Genomic DNA, 24,437 nt, shown 5'->3' on the forward strand with positions numbered 1-24,437 from the left:
CTTGTTGGTTTTCCCCGGGTCCTCTGGTTTCCTCCCACTGCTAAAGACCCCTACGCGCAAGCGAATTATTGAAATAAAATTGAACCATATGTTAGTCCCGAAATTACCCAGCTTGTGTCGAGTGGATTTTAAACTCCAATTCTTTCTCTCCCAGTACATTTAGTCTTCACATTGTATTTATTTCATGCAACACCCTGTAATGATGATCGGTATTTGACGTAACCGACGAATGTGAACTCCCCTCTCTCTCTCTCTCTCTCTCTCTCTGTGTTTCCTTGTATGATGCACAAAATCGTTCACTTTTATCATAATCAACGAGGTACGAAAACCCCCACAAAAATCAATAAATGTTTTAAGGCATTTCAAAGCTTTTTGTCCTTCAAATTACTGTCGCTTTATATTAGCCTGGTGATAAAACTATAGTGCCCCGCTTTAACAGCGCTGAATGTCCTAGAAAAAAAACCCTCTTCCTCACTTCATAACTAATAACAACAAACAGCACTTTTAAAACACAAGTACCAAGACTTAATATAAAGTGCCATGGAGAGAATTTTCTTCGGTAATGTTAGAAGATGTTTTAAAGATAATTTTCGTGGGTCTTGATATTGTCATTACCGACAACTTCTCTATGATTGTTAATGGCGTTGTGTGAAAGCGTCTGTATCGACTTTGAAGAGGTTTATTGGGGTTCGGCTTTCACTAAGATATTTGCTGACAATCCAGGGAGATGGCGAGAGGAGAAGTGGAGAATTTGATGGAACAAGATGAAGAAAAGTGAGAAAATAATGAACTGTGGATGAATAAGGGAATTTCTGTTTAGGTCATTCTTAAAGGGAAAACGTAACCCGTTCTAATGCGATCAATAATTTGAGAGAAATGGGGTTTAACGTCAACTCAGCACAAATTAGGTTACTTCGGGGTCAATTTTATTTCAATAAATCGCTTTCATTAGCAGTGTGAAGCACCCGGAATACCCGGAAAAACCGCACGAGGTTGTACAGGCAACCGTTGTCACATACAGAGAGAGAGAGAGAGAGAAATGGGGTTTAACGTCTCGACACAAACTAGGTCATTTCGGGACTAACATATTTTATTTCAATAATTTGCTTGCGCGTAGGGGTCTTTAGCAGTGGGAGGAAACCGGAGGACCCGGAGAAAACCCACGAGGTTTGACAGGCGACCCTTCTCCTTTTCACGTACAACCGGGGATTCGAAACCACGCCAGTCGACTCAATGACAGACTTTATGATACAGCGCGCGCACGCTAACCATTCAGCCATCCAACCCCCCTTGTTACATACAAGCTTGGGGTCGAAACCACCAACCCACTCAGAGTGAGCATCTTACAGGAACACGGGTGGTCAGACATTTGCCGCGGTAACCGCTGTGCCTTTTCGAACAGCTTAATGAAGCAGTTGTTCGGATGGGGCGAATAATCGAAGTCCCGTAAACACCTTGGCGTGCACGTAAAAGATCCCATGACAAATGGAATTCGAAATAAAAGTAGGTCGTAGTGCCGCTGTCCTGGCAAAATCTCACTCATAGCACACTATATGGCGTATGTCCGTCGTCATTAGCCCAGTCGGAGCAGGAAAGTAGGTCGTTAAACCCCATTTTATTTCGTTTTATGGAACATAATTATGTACTATAATCCAGAGAGAAATGCCAGGTTTTATTAATGTGGAAAAAGATAAGACAGAAATATCGATCACAAATACTACAATAATTAATTTTTACATCTACAAATGTCATCGGTTATTTTTTTATGTGACTTTTATCAAAAGAAGCCATCACTCTGCCACTTACTACCATGCCATGGTCTTACTGTTCCATTGAAAACATATTCCAGATCTTCCCACAGTTGTAGACAATCATGCTTTAAAGCACGTTTTAGTTTTCGATGTGGATTTAGGGAGAAATCCATCAACACGAATTGAAAGCAATGGGAAATGAATGGAATGTTATGACGAGTTTCTGCAATGCCAATACAGCCTATCGTCATACTAACAAATACTAAAAATAATGGCTCATTTTGTAAATTATGTTTTTCCAAGCAAATAGTAATTGCAAATTCTATGTAATTTTAGTTTTAGTTTTTAAGTAATTTTTTTCCAAGCAAATTGCAAATTCTAAGTAATTTTAGTTTTAGTTTTGTAAGTTAGATATGAAATGAAATTGGGTTTAACGTCTTACTGTTCTGCCTCGACTGGGCTAGGGAAGACGTATACAATATATTCTCATACTAACACCGAGGTCCCATGTACAGATTTGCGTGCACGTAAAAGATCCGTTGGCTGATGGAATTCGATATGAATATGCGTATTCCCGTCTTCATCAGCCCAGTCGGAGCAGAGCAATAGGACGTTAAACCCCATTTCATTTCATTTTATGCTAACAAATACTAAAATGAGTATCGACTTTTTCCAAGCAAATTGTAATTGTCAGCAAAGGGACAAATTAATTTTTTTCTTATTTGACATCAGGGAGACGTAGAATAATGGTAATTAGATGATGATATTGTCTGTGTTGGTGTACATGATGATGATGATGATGATGATGATGATTTATTTGACATCAGCGAGATCATGGTGTACATGATGATGATGATGGTGATGATGATGATGATGAAAAAAAACTTACCGAAGACGTAGAAACCAGATTGCCAACCTAAATATTGTGTTAACACACCAGACAAGGGCATGCCTAATACAGCTCCGGCATACGATCCTGAAATAAAAAAAAATAATTAATGATCGGTATGACCAAATATGGTGAATGAGGGAGTTATGGCATGGCCACGGTGTATTTGATTTATGTAAAGGTTGGGGGGGGGGGTAAACTTCGGTAATGTCCAAAATGTCAAAATTTCAGATCCTTGGTATAAACCATAATGTATCAACGTACTTTCAATGGCAGTGTGCGATTAGAATAGCGTGAAAATGGTTGGATATCCAGGACAATTTTGTTTAATATTAATTGATGGAAAAACTTAATCCTGTTAGACCACTCGATTGTCCACCTCCATCCACCCCCGATCCACCCCCGATCCACCCCCCACCCCACGCCTCAATTTCAGCTACTAACAAGGCATCAGAATCTGAACAGGTCTACATTCTTAATCGTGATCTGAAGCCGCCATAGATTTATGAAATCAAGAGATTTCCAGTCTTTCTGAAGATCCCGAAGTGCAGCCTGTTAAAAGACCACTGGACGCCAGTGGTTGATAACGTCTATAATTCAAATTTTTAACGATTTGCAAACGGAAGTGACGAATCTTACAAGTGAGTGTGGGTCGTCGTTTTGCTTGTACTTAATTAAAACAGCACTGAAGGATGAACTACTTTGATATTCAGAAGTCAACAGAATAGAAGAAAAACACATCTTAAATTCTATTCTATAAAGTAAAAACCACGATTTAGTCTGGCTGATAAAAAAAGCTTAATTTCACCAAGCAAACAAAGACACAGATGAGACAAGATTTGGCGCGGAAATGAAGGTTACAGAATCGAGTGTTTTCGCGCGGGATCAAATTTCTTAAAGCACTTCTGACGTCATCAAGTAGCTTTAACACAACAGGTCGAAACCAGTAAATAATTGCAATTAAATATTGTAAAAGCAGACTTGAAGAATTGAAACGGAAATAGGGTTGTTGTGTCTTCTAGTTTATTCCTTCATGAAGGACTTGGAGTTTCACAGCTCGATTATTTCAATAAAATATTCTTCAACTTCAAATGGAAAAAGGCCCTGACAATTTAGAAGAGAACTATAAAGCCATTTAACACCAAAAATAGATATATACGCATACAGAAAACAGTTTAAAGGGTCATTATGGGAGATTAGATCAAGAACTGACAGTTCTCGCTATAATAGTTAAAAAGAGAAAATGCTGAAAATTTCAGTCAAATTACTTTACTCTGAACCGAGATATTAGCTATTTAATTTCAGGCCTAGTCTTGATCATTAAAAAAAACAAATTCTCGATTAATCACTTTATATGGGGGCGTTTTTTTTTATATTAACCCTTGTCCGGACACGTCGCACGAAAACCATGTCGGAAACAAGGGTTAATTGGTTTGTGGATGCATAATTTTATCCAAATACGATGAAACTACAGCTTCATAAAAAGACTGGATAATAATCAATCAGAGTAAAAAAATATATATATGAGGTATTAACATTCACGATATGAATAATAAGGAATTTTTGAAACCGTACAAATCTACAAGTAACTTAATTGTCATTTACATGTAGAATCGTCTTTTGATGGAGTTGGTAGAGTACCTAGATTTGCTTTCAGATCTAGATTACTAGAATGACCAACCCAATATTATCAGTAAGAAAGATTCTAAATACAAAGCTAGTACCGAGCACATAGCAGATAAGACACTTGTAACCAGTAAAATGTTGACAGGAAAATGGAGGGGGCTCCACAAGACCCCTTGTGTCCGATAATGTAATACTCGCAGTTTCTTGTCAAATGATGAATGTTGGAACTGCTTCACTTCCGTTCTATTTGCAGCATTATACCCAACATTAAGTAGCTGACAAAGTATAAAATTCTCGCTAGACAATTATGAACCAGTTCCTCACAAACGTTAAGGATGTGGTCATAGGGTCCTGAAATATCCCCTTGTTTACGCACAAGGGTTAAGCGATTATTATGTTTGTTCTTCTAGAGTTGTTCTCTTTTTTTTGTAATTACTGATGGCGTGAATTAAATTTGTAAAGTTAAAACACCAATAAATCTTCCGTAATATTTTCAATAGCTGTCAATTGATCGTTTTTCTTTTCTTTCCTATTTTCAATATCAAATCCGATTAAGGTAGTTTTATCCTTTAAAATCTTTTACAGGCACCAGGTCATGCGCAATTAGATCCCCGGAAGTTAAAAACGACACGATATTGTGATTCATTTCATTTGAATGTACAAAGGAAAGTTAATGGATGCCTGCTGATGTTAAAATTAAATTAGCTACAAGGAACAGCAATTAGTTTTCAAAATCGTTTCACAAAAATACCAAAGCCATGGAGATAGATGTCTTCATGCGACTGTCACAAAAAGATCCTTTTCTTGGAAACACATTACTTTTGTTTAACCTTTTACGATTCTGGTGTTCAGAAGGGTGATTAACGTTACGTTTTACAGGACTCAGGCTCGCTTAATTCTTCAATCAAATAAAAGCTCGTTTATAAACTTACAGTTCAGTGTTTTTAATTTCAATTACAACCAAAATAGATGGGAGAGGATTCGATCGATACTAATCTGACATTAATCAAACTCTTGATCGTCTGCAGACCAACTTTAATTAACAATGTAAGACTGGTTGTCAGAGAGAACGATAGACAAGATTACGCAGTGACAATGTTCTGCAAAATTGATGAGCCATCAAATGTATTAGTTAACAATTGGACTTTAAAGCCCTGGGTGCCCTTGGTTACGGTTTCGTCACAGTCTCAACTATTGAATGTTTTATATTCTTAAGAAAAAATAAAATATTTCTACGAATTGAAATTATACAACTTTGTGTTGACGATAAATCATCCGCCATTAATGTTGTTTTTTATAAAGATTTAGACCTCGATTAAGCTCTCATAGACCAGTAAATGAACGGGACAACCCAATAAGACCAGGCATTCTCAGACTAAAGTTAAGAATTTACTCAAAATTGCTCTCCTTATTTTAACTAAAATATAGCCCTTTTTAAAACTTGTGTTGTTTTAATGTATCAAATACATCAATAAGAAATTTTTGTGTTTCTGGATCAAAGATATTTCTCATGGAATAAATTTGCAGAAAGCAGGGTTCAAATGTTATTGTATCAAGGGCACTTGCTCATGAGCACTAGTATTAATGCTCATGAGCACTGATATTACTGTTGGACGCTAATAAATATATCTAATATATATATATAAATAGATATATAAACACATAAATACACAAGAAATGGATTGGCGATAGACTCTTTAATTTTGTCACACACAGTCTAATGAGTGCGTGTCAAATCGGAAATTTATCGTGTCGTCGTCAAAGTCATATATTTCCCCTTTAAGATAAATTATGTCGTTGATTAAATTTCCCCCCAGATCTGTCTAAACTTATATTTACGATAATAGATTTTCACTGAAAACAAATTTATCATCTTCGTGCCTCTTAATTGGTTTTAATTATTTCCATGGTAAAAAAATCATTATTCACATAAAATAAATTATTTTTCACGCTCATCTTTTAACTCAATCACTTATTTTATCCCGCCTTTGATGGACATCATGAAAAGAATAGAGTTCATATTTGACAAATTTGTTTTTCGTGACTGTCCATGCGCCAGCTTTTCACTATTACATGTACTGCAACAAAAGGCAGCGTTCGGGATTTTACGACGAAATGGTATGTGGTAACGAACTGCTGATATATTTACGTTAACTTTTCAATATTACCGCAGCTAAGGTAGCGTTCGAGAGAGATGGAGAGAGAGAGAGAGAGAGAGAGACAGAGAGAGAGAGAGAAAGAGGGTTACGCCCACTATATACAAACTAGGTCATTTCGGGGCTAACATATGGTTCAATGTTATTTCCATAATTCGCTTGCGCGTAGGGGTCTTTAGCAGTGGGAGGAAACCGGAGGACAGCAAAAGTCTTCATTCGAGCCTTTGCGACAAAATGATCGATGGTAACGTACTATTTAGATATTGATATTGACTTATTGTTGTTATAAATTTTTACAGGGCGGAGGCCGAAGGGGTGGGGGCGAATGGTTTAACGCGTGTGGGTGTATCATCAGGGTTGTCATTGAGTCAAGTGGCATGGTTTATAATCCCCAATTGTACATGACAAGGAGTAGGGTCGCCTGTCCATCCTCGTAGGTTTTCTCCGGGTCCTCCGATTTCCTCCAACTGCTAAAGAACCCTACGCACAAGCGAACTATTGAAATAAAATTGAACCACGTGTTAGTCCCGAAATAAACTAGTTTGTGTCGAGTGGACGTTAAACTCACATTTCTCTTTATATTTGAACATTTACGTCAAAATGATTCTAATCTTCACAGAACTTTATAAAGAGTCTTGACTCGACTTACCACAGAATGATATAGTTGCTAATTTAGATCGCTCTAAAGGAGGAGCCCAATGTCTCCATATACCATGACAAGCTGGATACGTCACTCCCTGAAATAAACCAAGCGGGATTCAAACTCACAATAAACCAATAAAAACAATGTACTGAAACTTGGATGTCACCTGACAATGTAGGTCACATGATCATCTGACAATGTAGGTCACATGATGATGATAGGTCACATGATGATCTGTCAATGTAGGTCTCATGATAATGATAGGTCAAATGATCATCTGACAATGTAGGTCAAATGATCATCTGACAATGTAGGTCACATGATCATCTGACAATGTAGGTCACATGATCATCATGTATGTTTCATGATGATGCTGCTGATGATGATGATGATTTCTAACATTTTCTTGGCGAGTCGTTTTAAATAGTATTAACATTATTATGAAAACCTACCTCCACTAGACCTTGTAGAATCCTAACTGTAATAACCATGCCATAATGTACCGTGGCTGCCCCAGGTAAAAATAGATTCAGAAAGGAAGATATACCAATAGCTAAACCAAACAATCTGAAATTTGAAACAAAAATAACAATTTTATCCAACAGAATAACAAGAATAACAAATTTATCCAACAGAATAACAAATTTATCCAACAGAATAACATATTTATCCAACAGAATAACAAATTTATAATAACAAATTTATCCAACGGAATACAGAATAGCACATTTGTCCAAAAGAATAACAAATGTATCCAACAGAATAACAAATTTATAAATTTATCACAGGAATTTTATCACACGGAATAAAAGATTTATCACCCAATAATACATTCTACAGTAGATATCGCTTGTGTGGTAAATTTCATAATCTACTAAGGAGATATCGCATAAAATGAATTTAATTGGTCAGTTAAAAAGGGACTCCTTTTTTTATTTTAAAAGAACAGTTCATTTTTTTTATTAAAAGTAACTTCTTTTTTTTATTAAACATGAACTATTTTTATTTAATTGACATTGAGGAACACTGGGTCAATATAAAGGACTTTGCAATGGTTGAATTGCTGTCAAAAAATGATGTATCACTACGCCGTAATGTAATCAGGTTCAGTACAAGTGAAATCTGTAGCAAAGAATTATATTTATTTATTTGTGCATGTAAGAAAGGATTGAGTGGTTAAAAAAAATCTCCTACTCGTTCTTTTTTATATCAAAAAGTCTCGTAGGAGATTCTCTCATTATCATATGAATAACAACTCCAATACACAAAATAATAACTCCAATACACAAAATAATAACTCCAATACACAAAATAATAACTCCAATATACATGAGAGAGACAGAGAAATGGGGTGTAACGTCCACTCGACAAAAACTAGGTCATTTCAGGACTAACATATGGTTTAATTTTATTTACATAATTCGCTTGCGCGTAGGGGTCTTTAGCTGTGGGAGGAAACCGGAGGACCCGGATAAAACCCACGAGGTTGGACAGGCGACCCTACTCCTTGTCACGTACAACCGGGGATTCGAAACCATGCCAGTCGACTCAATGACAGACTTTATGATACAGCGCGCGCACGCTAACCATTCAGCCATCCAACCCCCTCCAATATATATATTAACATAATGGATTAACATAACTTTAACATAGGCCAATTTAATGAATTAAGATCTAACTTTACATAATAAAATCTAATTAAATTTACTTTACTTTAACATAACTTTAACTATAACATAACTTTACATAATAAAATCTAATTTTAACGAGTTTAACGTCAACTATTCTGCTCCTAAACTGCGCTAATGAAGACGGGCATACACCATACAGTGTGCTATGAGGGAAATTTTCCCCGGGCAGCGGCACCATGGCCTACTCTTATATCGAATTCCAACTGCCAAGGGATCTTTTACGTGCACGTCAATGTATACACAGGTCCTCGGTTTTTCGTCCTATCCGAATGACTAGAACGAGATAATATGACCGAAACATGTAATTTAAATGATCTCGAATAAACTAGTAGTTCAGAGACAAAAAAAAATAGTCTAGCAGTGACAGTGTAAGATCTGTGTGAAATTAAAAAGAAAATCCTAAATGGAAATTGTTTATCAGAATCTGCGTTTTAATCATTTTGTTGGGTTTTTTTTTTCAATAAAACAGTATAAAATATGCCACAAAAAATTAATTAATATTTACTTCTCTGGGTTTTTTTTTAACTTTTTAATCTCGGAAGATTTTGGTGTGAGATATAAAAACCAAGATATAATTAAAATTATCCATATGAAACTTTTCTAGGACAATGTTTGTCGAATATATGATATCCCTAAGGGTCTATCTTACCGGAACAACTGGTAAACGGATCTTTGTTTACGCCTCTGCTATCGCGTTGAATGAATTACCTAGTCATGTAAAAGACTTTTTTTTAATGTTGCTGGCTTTTTTTAATGTTGCTGGGGTTTTTTTTTTAAAAGAATCTTAAAACTGAACTTTTTAAACTATGAACATGTTGATATTTTAATGTTTTAGATGTATTGTTTTACATTGTATGAATTTTAAGTGTGAAGAGCGCCATGGAGCAGTTTGTTAGCTGGATCACTCAGCGCTATACAAATTGATTATTATTATTAGTAGTATTATCATCATTATCATTATAAATACTGCTGTATCCAAGCATTTTAAAGTTATCGCTTAAAGATACATTATGCAAGATTTAGCTAAAGCGAGAGAGAGAAAAAATAAAATGGGGTTTAACATCCACTCAACACAAACTAGGTCATTTCGGGACAAACACATGGTTCAGTTTTATTTCAATAATTCCGCTTGCGCGTATGGGTCTTTAGCAGTGGAAGGAAACCGGAATACCCGGAGAAAAACCACGAGGTTGGACAGGCGACCCTACTCCTTGTCACGTACAACCATTTAGCTAAAGAGGTGACTGCTCTTGCTATAATAGTTCAAAAATAGATAATGAAAAATCAATATATTGAAAATTTCATTCAAATTACTTTATTCTGGCGGGGGGGGGGTTATGACTGTTTGAAGATGTAGCGTAGATGTAGCAAAGGGACTTTACAATTGAGACTAAGTCTCCATTATCCAGTTTATCGTTACATTTTTAAGTCTCGCGGGTGTTCAGATCAGATGGACTAAAAAGTTGTCTAATTAATAATTCATGTAACATTTGAATCGAAAAGAAACACCTGCAATAGACAGATTTAGCTCAAACATAATAATGTATCTTTAAAGTTGCTGATGGCCATTGTCATTTTTCGGACATTGACATAAAGCTAATGTACTCAAATCATTAGTCGTTCAGATGGGACGGCAAATCGATGTCCCGTGTACACAATGGCGTGCACGTAAAAGATCCCTTGGTAGGAATTCGATATAAGAGTAGGCAGTAGCGCCGCTGTCCGGGCACAATTTCCCCCATAGTACACTGTATGGCGTATTGCCGTCTTCATTAGCCCAGTCGGAGCAGAACAGTAGGACGTTAAACCCCATTTCATTTATATTCATTTAGACTGATATTCAACTTTCTCCGGGGATTGGGCGAATGGCTTAACGCGCGGCGTGCGAGTAGATCACAAGGCCTGTCATTGAGTCATGTGGTGTGGTTTTGAATCCCCGTTTGTACGTGTCAAGGAGTAGGGTCGCCTGTCCAACTTTGTGGGTTTTCTCCGGGTCCTCCGGTTTCCCCCACTTTAAAGACCCCTACACACAAGCGAATTATTGAAATAAAATGGAACCTTATGTTAGTCCTGAAATGACCTAGTGGGTGTTAACCCCACCCTTTCTTTCCCCATCTCTCTCTCTCTCTCTCGCTCTCTCTCCCTCTCTCTCTCTCTCTCAATTCTCAATATCGTAATTCGCAAAGGATTCAAAATCCTTGAAATGAAGTTCAGAGACTATAACCTTAAAAATGTAATTAATCACAGACTAGACCTTTCTTTGAAAATGTTATGTCAGATTAAATCAATTTGCGTTTCCCTTTTTTTATGGTCCCATGAAATGTTGTTTCATGGCAAATCAGCCCCAACCTGGCGATACCGGCCAACAGCACCAACCTGACCATACCGGCCAACAGCACCAACCTGACCATACCGGCCAATAGCACCAACCTGACCATACCGGCCAATAGCACCAACCTGATCATACCGGCCAATAGCACCAACCTGATCATACCGGCCAAACATATGATAAATTATACGAGATTCATTGAGATTCATACAAAACGGCTTTTTTCAAAAATATTTGCATGTAAAATGTCTACGGATTAACAAATCAATATGTTTTGTGAATATCAGATGCACCTAGAAACAAACATTCGCTAATGTAGTCAAGGTATACACTCACCGATTAGCAGGTAATCTTGACGCTAGGTATCCCCCTGGTATCTGGGTTATTATATACCCCCAAAAGAAGGAACTATCAACTATACCAACTGTTTCTGGTGTCCAACTAAATTCGGGTTCCTACAAATATATAAACATATCTACATTTAATTATTTCAATGGAATTTAGTAATTGAACTAGAGTATACAGGTGACAATTCTATGGGATACAATTACTGCTTATTACTGACGTTGCTTGATAATGGCTAGAGAAGCCTAGTCGAAACGTCGCCCAGTAATAAGCAGTAATTTTATTTCATAGAATTGTGATTTGTATATCTACATAATATTAAACATACATTATGACGTCACATTAATAATGACGTCATTGTATTAATCATATTAAACATACATTATGTAAGAGCTAAATCTGCAGGTCTTTCTTTAGACCTGAAATGTTATATAAACATTTATTAAACATACATTATGACGTCATATTAATAATGACGTCATTGTATTAATCATATTAAACGTACATTATGCAAGAGCTAAATCTGTCTATTGCAGGTCTTTCTTTAGGCCTGAAATGTTATCTATATTATTAATTAGACATTAATTAACTTATCCAGACCATAATCAACTCTAGATGGCATCGCAAGCCTGCGATCTTAAGTGGATTGTGAGCCGATTTACTGCATAACTTTCCTTCTCGATTAAACGATTAAATGGATAATCGAGACTATGCTGTTTATCGTACTGACTTTAGTAATGATGACCGAGGCTAGGCAGAAATTGCATTCGCTTAGTTCTCGGTTCATAGTGGATCAATTTGAATGAAATTTTCAGCAAATTGCCTTTACGTTATCTAGTTTTTAATTATTATAGTGAGAACTGCCAACTCTTTATCGAATCTCCCATAATGTATCTTTAATTAGACATTCATTAAGAAAAGAAGGCCATAATTAACTATCGATGGCATCGGATACTCGGGATTTTAACTAGATTAGAACGGTTCGCCATTTAAGAATATACATAATGTTTCTTTAAGAATATAACACAATGTACAATGTTATGGATACTGAGTTTGATACTAAGCGACGTTCCGACGAGGATATGCTCGTCTTTATCAAGCAAATGATACAGGTATGTGAATAGCACAAGTTAGAGAGAGGGGAGGGGGGGGGGGGGGTAACGTCCACTCGACACAAACTAGGTCATTTCGCATTTCGGGATTAACACATAGTTGAATTTTATTTCGATAATTCGCTTGCGCGTAGGGGTCTTTAGCACTGGGAGGAAATCGGAGTAGTGATACAGACTTTACACAAAATGAAAAACGAAATAAAATCAATGGAACATTGTATAATACTAAGGTATTAGAAATGTCAAAAGTTATATAAATCATCTCAGAGTTATAACGGTCAGTGTTGAAATGGGTGTGTTGATGAAGTATGAGAGAAGCATCGGGTATATATTATTTATATATGTATTTATTGTTGATACGTGCAGGTATTAATATCAGCCTATATTTCATTAAGTTCAGATACTTTATAACATGGTCGAATTTCAACTATATATTGTGACAGGATCGTATATCGAAAAATATTACAGAGCGAGCGAGAGAGAGAGAGAGAGAGGGAGGGAGAGAGAGGGAGGGAGAGAGAGAGACGTTGCGCGTAGGTAGGGGTCTTTAGCAGTGGGGGGATACCGGATTACTCGGAGAAAATCAACGACGTTGGACAGGCGACCTTACTTTTGCACGAACAAGTGGTAATCGAAACCACGCCACTTGACTCAATGACAGCCCTTCAGAGAGAGTTGGGCGTAACTACATTTGTCGGCAGTTGGAATTCTATATAAGAATAGACCATTATAGCGCCTCTGTCTGACCGAGTAAAAATTTCCCTCATAGCACACTGTATGTCATATGCCCGTCTTCATTAACACAGTGGGAGCAGAACAGTAGGACGTTAAACCCCATTTCATTTCATTCCATTAGTCTATGATAATCTCATGTATTTGTAATTAAGTTTCGTATTACATAGGATCAATCGATGGCGTTTTAATTTCCTTTTTACCAAGATTACAGCACAAACTACCAGACCAATTCATAATAAGACAATACTAATTCGTGAAATAATTATAAAACAAACGTTAAACATAATTTGGTGCGAGTCATAAAAGTTTCTGGGGAATAAATATGACAAAATGGGTGTAAAAAGTGTATTAAATGTCACGTGTAACATGGATTGTCCCCTGTGTATTACGCACGTTATTTCATACTGGTGATAAAGGAGAGAGATAGAAAGAGGGTTAACATCCACTCGACACAAACTAGGTCATTTCGGGACTAACATATGGTTCAATTCTATTTTAATAATTCGCTTGCGCGTAGGGGTCTTTAGCAGTGGGAGAAAACCGGAGGACCTGGAGAAAACCCACGAGGTTGGACAGGCGACCCTACTCCTTGACACGTACAACCAGGGAATCGAAACCTCGCCAGTTGACTCAGAGAGAGTAGCTTCCAATCAACACAGACTAGGTCATTACAGGACTAACATTTGGTAGTATTTTATTACAATAATTTGCTCGCGTCTCTTTAGTAGTAGGGGGAAACCGGACGACCAGAAGAAAAACCACAAAGCTAGGCAAGCGACCCTACTCCTTGTCACGTACAAGTGTGAGATCATAACCACGTGGTTTGACACAATGACATACCATAGGATTTAAAGCTCACGCGTTAGATAATTCGCCCACCCCCGCCACAATTTAAAGGAGCAATGCCAAAAATACTTCAAAAAGGGAGAATATAAAATGAAATGAAATGGGGTTTAACGTCCTACTGTTCTGTTCCGAAATGGACTAATGAAGACGGGTATACGCCATACAGTGTGTTATGAGGGACAGCGGCGCCACGGACTACTCTTATATCGAATTCCAATTACCAAGGGATCTTTTACGTGCACTCAAATATATTTCAAAAGACACCATTCTATGGGATACAATTACTATTGAGACACGGGCCACAATTCTATGAATATACACTTACAGCTTATATTCAAAAGGTTCATCCTGTGTTCTACTGGCCTGTAGTTATTGGACGTTATCACCCAATAAAACATTCTACAGTAGATATCATAATCTACTGAGCGATATCTCCGTAGACGATATCGCTTTACATGAGGTTGATTGACCAATTTAAAAGGAACTATACTTTTATTAAAAAGGAACTTCTTTTATTAAAAAGGAACTTCTTTTATTAAAAAGGAACTACTTTTATTACAAAGGAACTACCTTTTTATTACAAAGGAACTACTTTTATTAAAAAGGAACTACCTTTTTTTATTACAAAGGAACTACCCTTTTTTATTACAAAGGAACTACTTTTATTTAATTTAAATTTCGAATTAATCTTAAAGGAAACAGCTGGTCAGTATAAAGGACTTTGGCACGGTTGAACTGCTGTCAAAATGTGATGTACCATTACGCCGTAATGTAATCAGGTTCCATAAGGGTTGGGTGGTGAATGAAATATCATACTCGTCTTTTTTTATATCAAAAAAGACGAGTAAGAGATTCTCTATTTCTGCGCTACTCGCCAAACCGGATTGTCTCTCCACGCTAAATTTCAAGCTGGAAAGAACTCTAGGCGGAGGAATTCAATCAAACAAGAATTACATAGGACATTCCCTTCCACACCAAAGGTCAGCGGTGATTAATACACGACAGTTGATATGATATAACGCTGATATCTCGGAAATCTACATAACACTGTATATTTCTTTGTTAAGCTAAGAAGCTACTAATTTACACGTGGAAGTATGATTAAATATTAATAACAAAAACAACAAAAGGTATATATATAAATTGTTATACTGTATATTTCTTTGTTAAGCTAAGAAGCTACTAATTTACACGTGGAAGTATGATTAAATATTAATAACAAAAACAACAAAAGGTATATATATAAATTGTTATACTGTATATTTCTTTGTTAAGCTAAGAAGCTACTAATTTACACGTGGAAGTATGATTAAATATTAATAACAAAAAGAACAAAAGGCATATATATAAGTTGTTGTTATACTGATAACGAACATAGATAAGCCAAAATAGATAAAAATAACCTGATTTGATAGACATTTATCTCAAGGGAATGGGAGTGGCATTTTGTATGTCTCGCCTACCTGTTTAGACTAGCCTCTCAGACATGATTGCTCCATTAGGCAAGTCTGCGATTTCATCTTATCCTATATTTAAGTGGATGTTAAACCCAACAAGGAAGAACAACAAGAAGCATTGATCATTAACTTTTGTATATTGTCTGCGATATTGCCATGGATAGAAGCGGACATTACCTGTGTGTGTGTGTGGGTGTGGGTGTGTGGGTGGGTGTGTGTGTGTTATGTAAGGTAGTTATTAAATAAAAGTGAACTTGTATGTATAGTTTAATGGTCGAGAGCGAGACATTAAGTAATATATTGATACTGCACGAGGCGTTAGCCGAGTGTTGTTTCAATTTATTACGCAATGTCTTTAGCTCTTGACCATTAAGCTTCTTAAAATACAGACACTATTCCGCACGTGCTTTTCAATGAAATACGTCACGCAAGTCTAATATTTCACTAGTATAAATAATGTACGATTGGCAAGTTGCCCACCCATTATTAACTGAAATAATGGTACACCAACATCAAAGGATGACGTCACATCTGTATTTTAAACATGTATATTGTCTACGATATCACCCTATTAAATAAATATTAAATAAAAGTGAAGAAGATATTCATTTTTACCATGAGTTGTTTTGTTTTTGTTCCAAAGAACGTAGGCTACTAAGTCGCATTAATACACAGCAACGTGGACACATTAATCGTTCTATGACATATTGATTTCTTTGTTTATGATAATTGTTTCAGAAAGGTAAACAATTTGAAAGATCTTTCTAAATACGGAAATAGGCCATCATTTATACTGTGGGTTTAGATATGCGCATGAAATGAAATGGGGGTTTAACGTCCTACTGTTCTACTCCTATGCTGGGCTAATGAAGACAGGCATACTCCATACAGTGTGCTATGAGGGACATTTTGCCCGGACAACGGCACTATCGCCTACTCTTATATCGAATTCCAACTGCCATGGGATCTTTTACGTGCATTCCAATGTATACACGGGACCTCGGTTTTTCGTCTCATCCGAAGGACTAGACAGCTGTCCTTGTCAGGCTCTCCGTCCTGCATCACTGACAAGGGGGAACCACGCCGGAAAATCTGGATGAACTTTCTCGGCCAATGCAGGGATCGAACACCCGACCTCCAGGCTAGCGCGCCAGCGTCTTACCCACTTAGCCACGTGATTCCCCAGATATGCGCATTTAAATCATCGCAACCCCTGTGAAATCAGATTACTGAATGGTTGTCGAGATCTTATGAAGACTATTCCCGACAAACCATTATTTTCCCGCTAATTTAACTTTGTTACAGACCGGTGGGGGAGGGAACGGGGGTATGGTGGGACCGAGGGTGATGTATTTGCTATAATATATCCACTAGTAATATCTAAATTTGAATTCCCGAATGGTTGCCGAGATCTTGAAAAACCTATTCTTGACAGCCCCATCACCGTCTCTGTTAGCGATTGGTATATTATCTCCAGCCACTAACATGTAAAATTGTAATTAGTGACCGATTGAAATCATTGTGATCACCTCGGCTGATTCCGTTTATCTTGGTAAATGTTATTTTCGATTGATAAATATTAAATTATTCATTTTTTTCTTTTTTTTATCAATTACGAAAGATCACGCAAAGGCCGTAAACTTATAGCCAATAAAAATGTCTCCGATTCCACGGTGTAAAGTTTTAATATGCAACCCAATAAAACCGCTGATCGAACAATATCTGATCGAATGGTTAACGCGTGCGCGTTGGATCTGACGTTCTGTCATTGAGTCAAGTAGCGTGTCCTAATCCCAAAATGACCTAGTTTCTGTCGTGTGACGTTACCCCCCCCCCCCTCTCTCTCTCTCGCTTTCTCTCTCTCTCTCTCTTTCTTTCTTTCTCTCTCTTTCTCTCTCTCTCTCTTTCTTTCTCTCTCTCTTTCTTTCTCTCTCTCTCTCTCTCTCTCTCTCTCTCTCTCTCTCTCTTTCTTTCTCTCTCTCTCTTTCTCTCTCTCTCTCTTTCCCTCTCTCTCTCTTTCTTTCTCTCTCTCTCTCTCTCTCTCTCTTATTATAGGCTAATGGAAATGAAATGAAATGGGGTTTAACGTCCTACTGTTCTGCTCCGACTAGGTTAATAAGGACAGGCATGCGACATACAGTGGGCTATGAAGGAAATTTTACTCGGACCGCGGCGCTATGGTCTACTCTTACATAGAATTCCAACTGCCGACGAATGTAGTTTCCCCCAACACTGTCTCCAGTATTCTTTGTTTTAATCTTAGTATTACAGTATTCTTATAAATTACAATTAACTTGTTTGTATAGACGATAGATTATATGATTAATGCTATAGGAGATTAAGTTAGATCACATTCCTAATCATAGGGACATATCTTATTGACATATATTTGGATATTTGGAGACACAAGTTTATGTCAATTCCCATATCCATATTGTAGCTTATCTACTATTTGTTACACTAATTGCCTGCTGTAATTTATTTTGATTAATTCGTCGCGTTTCTGGCGAACCGACGAATCTGATATATTTAAGTATTGAGAAGTATGCGTTTGAAATTTGCGTTCCGTTGTTATCTCTGTAGCCATCAAATAATAACATTTATGTAAATGGCTTTCGGTGTCCTGATGTATATGTATGCACTATTAAATCACAAATGAATGTTATTATTTGATGTCCACAGAAAAGCGACGAATTGTTAACCAAAAAATATAGAAACATTAACTATCAACACGATTCCTGTTTTTATTGATTCATCCACGAATATTCAAGAAAATGCATAAAAATTGCATTTGTACAGGAGAGGAGGTGGGGGGGGGGGGCGGAGTAGATTAATTTGTTTTAAGTGGACGTTTAACCCAAATTCTATCTCTGCACAATATGGTTGCAAAGGGCATTAAGTTACATGGAGTTAAATTCGGACACGAAAGAAATACTTCCGCCCAAATCATGATCTGATGTTAGAGTTATCTTACCTGAACTGTGCTATTAAATTGTGATCTATCCCCAGTAAACTGTATTGTCTCATTCTTCGTCATACTCAAAATGGCGACGCCAAGATTACACCGGATACCGAACGATAACACAAATCCTACACTACTCAGCAGAGCAATTTGATACCGTTTGGACATATCACATTTTAAACAGGGACACCGACTCGGTACATAAGAAGAAGCCGATTTTTCCGGTTTCTCTTCCTCCTCGGAGTAAGCTTCGTCCAATTCGTCATATTTTACCAACGATTTTTCGTCTTGCTGCTTGTGAACTAATCTGAAAAAACATTAGAAAATAACCCACTTTAAAAACAAATCAATGCAATTCAAACATGGCAGAATAAAAGCTATAAGACTAGGCAAAATCAATGATGCATTTATAAAAATTCTGGTAGAAAATTATTCAATTCGATCATCGTCTTTATTAGCCCAGTCGATGCAAAATATGGAACAAAGTATAGTCGTTCGGATGGAATGTAAAACTGAGGTCCCCTGTGCACATTGGTGTGCAAGTAAAATAACCCTAACAGTTAGAATTCGAAATAAAAGTTAGCCGTAATGCCTCTGTCCGGCCAAAATTTCCCTCATAGCACACTGCATGGCGTATGACCGTCTTCATTAGCCCAGTTGGAGCAGAACAGTAGGACGTTAAACCCCATTTCATTTCATTTCACTGAAATCGATCAGTCCAAGTTATGACCATTTAAAGAGAGAGAGAGAGAGAGAGAAATGGAGTTTAACGTCCACTTGACACAAACTAGGTCATTTCTGGACTAACATATGGTTTAATTTTATTTCAATAATTCGCTTGCGCGTAGGGGTCTTTAGCAGTGGGGGGAAACCGGAGGACCCGGAGAAAACCCACGAGGTTGGACAGGCTACCCTACTCCTTGTCACGTACAACCGGGGATTCGAAACAACGGCAGTTGACTCAACGACAGACTTTATGATACAGCGTGCCCACGCTAACCATTCAGCCATTCACCCCCCCCCCCCCCCCCCATGACCATTTAATGTTCGGATTAGTTTCTACTGACTTCCCATCGCCATTTTTGTCTGTTGTAAATAAAAAGAAGCCGTTGTGTCGCCGTGAGTAGGACGCTGGCTCGCTAACCTGGAGGTCCCGTGTTCTATCATAGTGATGGTTCCCACTTTTCGGTGATACAGGACGGTGGGCGTTACAAGGGACAGCGGATGAGACGAACAGTCGAGGTCCATTGTCGCGTAGACAAATACAATATTTGGGATTTAACGTCATCTCGTCGACATGTTAATCGTGTATTAGCTTCTGAGAATAAGATATGGTAATTTATATCTCTATGGTAACGTTTGCAATAGGGATAGAATTTCGATCGGATACATTCCAACTGCAAAGAGAGCTTTTACTCGGTTTTTCGCCCATCTCATCTAACTAGATAAAATTTCTTTGTCAGCTTCAATGAATACCGGGCTCGGAATGTTGTGATGGTTCTTCCGGCACAAGGTCGAAACAAAGCCATATTTGAATGACACAATATTGTGTCTGGAGTGCATTTTTATTCATATCGAATCTGTGTGCCCGTATAAACATTAAAATACCACGGAAAAATCGTTAAATAATGAACATGCGTGTTGACATCAACCGGAACTGAACGCCCACGCCGCCTACCAGAAACCAATAACACTAAGACACCCTTTGCTTATTACTAATGGCTTTTGTCAAATCTTCAGATACTACTTTAAAACGTAAACTATTCAGGAAAAAGGCTAAAGTGTACTTTTTATTAAGTTTCAAGGAGGGAGGTTTACCTCTCCCCCCCCCCCCCGAACCCCGCGGAAATATCACGGAAAACTTTTAATTTTAAATTGGCGAGATCTACCGGAACTGATCGCTCACGCCGCCTACCAGAAACCAATAACACTAAACGACCCTTTGTTTATTACTAATGGCTTATGTCAAATCTTTAGCAATATACCACAATTTAAAACGTTAACTACTCAGAAACAGAGCAAAGTGTATTTTTTAGTAAGTTTTATGTGTGGAGGGCTTAAAACTGCACCCCCGCCATCCTTAGAAAAAAACAGAATGCATTGTGTATCTTAAAAGCTTAATGTATCCGCCATTGCTTCCCGATAATGTTTGTTTGAATTATCAAGTTGCAGCGAACCTTCATATTCAGCTTTGATGTCTCCTTATACAGCACATTCCATTTATTTTATTTTCTACATATTTTCCCATTTAGTTTCCTGAACAAATTATTTGTGATAAAAAATGACGCGACTTGCAATAAAACCCCTATTCGGCTCAGTACGTATATAGCGTATAAAGCGATCATGAGCGGTGTGGGATAAGGCCATGTTGAAGCGATCATGAGCGGTGTGGGATAAGGCCATGTTGAAGAGTGTAATAATGGAGTTTATAAGAGGATTTGGTTACGATAGAGACAGCTTAGTTGATGTGTCAGTCAGCGTTTGAAGATTTTGTTGGGAGATCAGAGAGAACTCATTAATCAAGATTCGACTCGAAATCAATATCAAAAACACACAGATATTTCTCTTAGACATTTTGTCCATAGAAGAAAAAAAAAAGGGTATGCGGAACATTACTTTCTACAAATAAAAAAAAAATCTTTATAGAAAAAGTCAACAATATGATGTTCCGTGGTTTTTTTGTCGCTTAAAATGAAATGAAATGAAAAGAAATGGAGTTTAACCTCCTACTGCTCCGACTGGGCTAATGAAGACGGGCATACGTCATTCAGTGTACTATGGGATCAGTTTTGTCCGGACAACGGCGCTACAGCCTTCTCTTATATCGAATTCCAACTGTCAAGGGTTCTTTTACGTGCACGCCAATGTGTACACGGGACCTCGTTTTTTCGTCCCATCCGAACGATTATACTATACGTTGACACTGGTCAGGCCCTCCGTCCTGCACCACTGGCAAGATGGAACAACGCGGGAAAATCCGATAACTTTCTTGGCCAACACAGGGATCGAACACGTCTTACTTTCTTCTTGTGTAGTGGAATGCCTATAGATAACAACATAGAACGATAGTATAGGTTTCCCGAAGAGTCAACATTTAATTCCCACCTTACTGATTTTGTCTTCCATGCACCGAATCGTCCTACTTTTCTGCTTCATCCTGGCTAATGAAGACAGACATACGCCATGCAATGTGCTACTCTTATTTCAAATTTCAACTCTCAAGGGTTCTTTTATGTGCATGCCAGCTTTTACAGGAGCGGATCCAGAAATGTTTGCTGGAGAGGGGGTTTGCCAGGCTCATATTAAGGAAATTTGACAGTTGACAATGCATGATGTCATCATCGTCTTTAAATTATGTAGGCATACATACACATTAAGCTTTTTAGGGAGAGAAATCCAACACCCCGTTTGATGTCAACTTTTACAATGAATTAATAGGATTACATTGTGATTCAATTTCATTGATGCAAAGCCTTAATTGTGATATCACACATTTCTATATCATTACTTCGCGCTTTGAATGTCAATCCCATCCCACCATCCGATGATAAAAGGTAAATCACACGACCCCTGGTGTACACGGTAAAAGATGAGATATTAAGAATACGGAAGCCATTTTATTTATTCATAATAACACAATAACGTTTCTGAACAAGCAATCAATAATTGAAACAATAACTTATAAAAACAATCCTTGCTGGGTTAGCAAGAACAATAGCGTCCCTCGGTCTAGATAATGCGAATAATATGCACTGTTAACAAAATATACAACCTACATAGTAACTTAGCATGCGCACAATATTGATATTAGCAAGCGCACAATATTGATATTAGCAAGCTCGCAATATTTATATTAACAAGTGCACATATTAATATTAGCAAGCGCACAATATTAATATTAGCAAGCTCGCAATATTGATGATATTAGAAGCGCACAATATTGATATTAGCAATCAACAATATTGATTAGCAAGAGCACAATATTGCTATTATTAGCAAGAGCACAATATTGATGATGTTAGCAAGCGCACAATATTTATATTAGCAAGCGCACACTATTGATATTATTAGCAAGTGTACAATATTGATATTAGCAAGCGCACAATATTGATATTAGCAAGCGCACAATATTAATATTAGTAAGCGCATAATATTGATATTAACAAGAGCACACTATTGATATTAGCTGGCGCACAATATTAATTTTAGCAAGTGCACAATATTGATATAGCAAGGTCACAATATTGATATTAGCAATCACACAATATTGATATTAGCAAGAGCACAATATTGCGCGAGCCAGAAATCCCAGTATGTGTATTAAGATGTGTGTTAAAGATATACCGAACTACTGCAGATCAATGAAAGGTTATTGATCAAGGCAAGTAATTGTTTCCCTGATTTCACGAATATAGTTCGTATATTTATACCCCCCCCCTCCCCTTTTGTATGACGAATGTTTAAATTTCTGGTCAGCTGTTGAAGAAAACTCAAGATTTTGGGGCAGAAGCACCAATAAGTAATCGGCCATGAGCTAGCAAAATCACCTAAATAAAAATAAAAATGACTTTAGAGCTCGTAGATACCTTTGACCGAAGCAGAAAAAAATCAAGACGGTCAACACCCCGCAATTTTGGACTCCGTGTGCTTATAAACATTAGGATAATGGAGTGTCGATTATTTTTTTTTTGATTTTTTTTTTTATTATAAACCAGTGAATGCCATGGATCTAATTAGAATATTAGTCGGGCCCAAATGAAAGGCGTGGGCGGGGGTGATATACCGTTCCATACTGCACCTAGAACTAACTTGAATTAGGCTGTTTGAATTGCTAGTCTCTGTTCAAATGGGGGTCGTTGGGTGGGGTTATGTGTGTGTGTGTGTGAGAGAGATAGAGAGAGTGTGTGTTTGGAGAAACTGCATTCGTCGGCAGAGTATGCATAGCGCTGCTGTCCGGAGATAACCCACGAAGTTGGACCCTACTCCTTGTCACGTACAACCGAGAAATCGAAACCACGCCAGTTGATCCAAAGGGTAATATAGAGAATCTCCTGCGTGTCTTTTTTGATATCAAAACATATCAACACAAGAGGCTCTGCCGAGTTTTCTTTTTACTTTTTATTTATCACCCAATCCTTTCTTACATGCACAAATAAATAAATATATTTCTTTGCTATAGATTTCACTTTTACTGAACTTGATTACATTACGGCAATTCAACCATTGCAAAGTCCTTCATATTGACCTAGTTTTCCATCAAGGCCAATCAAATAGAAACAGTTAATTTTTAATAAATAAGAAATAAGAAGTTACTGTAATAAAAAAAATCAACTGACCAATCAAATTCATGTAAATAATGTAGATTATGAAATTTATCACATAAGCGATATCTACTGTAGAATTTTATTATTGGGTGATAAATGTACAATCCTAGTCAATGCAAACAATTTAAATATCAACCTCAATAACCCACGATTTAACTTTAATAATTAGACTGTTTTATAGATGATGACTATAAATAATCATAACTGAAGAACAAAGCAAATATGTTATTAACAGCACGTAAAACATCTAATCTGAATTCAACATCTAACCTTTTCGTTCCGCTTTTATCAAAATCTACATCCAATATTTGTACTTACTTAGCGAGCGGTTGTTTGTAATATACGGATGTGGACTACTGATGTAAATGATAATTTTGTGTAAAACAAATGTATTAGGGTTGATATGGTTGTCGTGTAATTTACAGACTGATTGCAATAAAGATATGTCTGGGTTCTTTAATTTTGTCATGGGATCAATATTTGTTTTCATTTTACCATGGGAGCCATAACGTTCTTGCAATTGGACTTGGGTGACTTGGGGTCCTTTCATTTTGCTATGGAAGCCATATTA

General features: G+C 37.1%; 1 protein-coding gene across 1 annotated transcript in view; it reads right to left on the reverse strand.

The window, feature by feature from the left end:
* The window catches only part of LOC126824026 (vesicular glutamate transporter 2), a 121,564-nt gene that overhangs the window by 41,040 nt on the left and 56,087 nt on the right, over positions 1 to 24,437 (reverse strand). The window contains exons 2-6 of the mRNA XM_050553129.2: positions 18,555 to 18,849; positions 11,422 to 11,540; positions 7,518 to 7,632; positions 7,072 to 7,159; positions 2,641 to 2,727 (exon numbers count right to left, since the gene is read on the reverse strand). Of these exons, the coding sequence (XP_050409086.2) occupies positions 2,641 to 2,727; positions 7,072 to 7,159; positions 7,518 to 7,632; positions 11,422 to 11,540; positions 18,555 to 18,849 (704 nt within the window). The remainder of the gene's footprint in view (positions 1 to 2,640; positions 2,728 to 7,071; positions 7,160 to 7,517; positions 7,633 to 11,421; positions 11,541 to 18,554; positions 18,850 to 24,437) is intronic.

This window comes from Patella vulgata, chromosome 6 (assembly GCF_932274485.2).
Source record: "Patella vulgata chromosome 6, xgPatVulg1.2, whole genome shotgun sequence".
Taxonomy (NCBI): Eukaryota; Metazoa; Mollusca; class Gastropoda; family Patellidae; genus Patella; species Patella vulgata.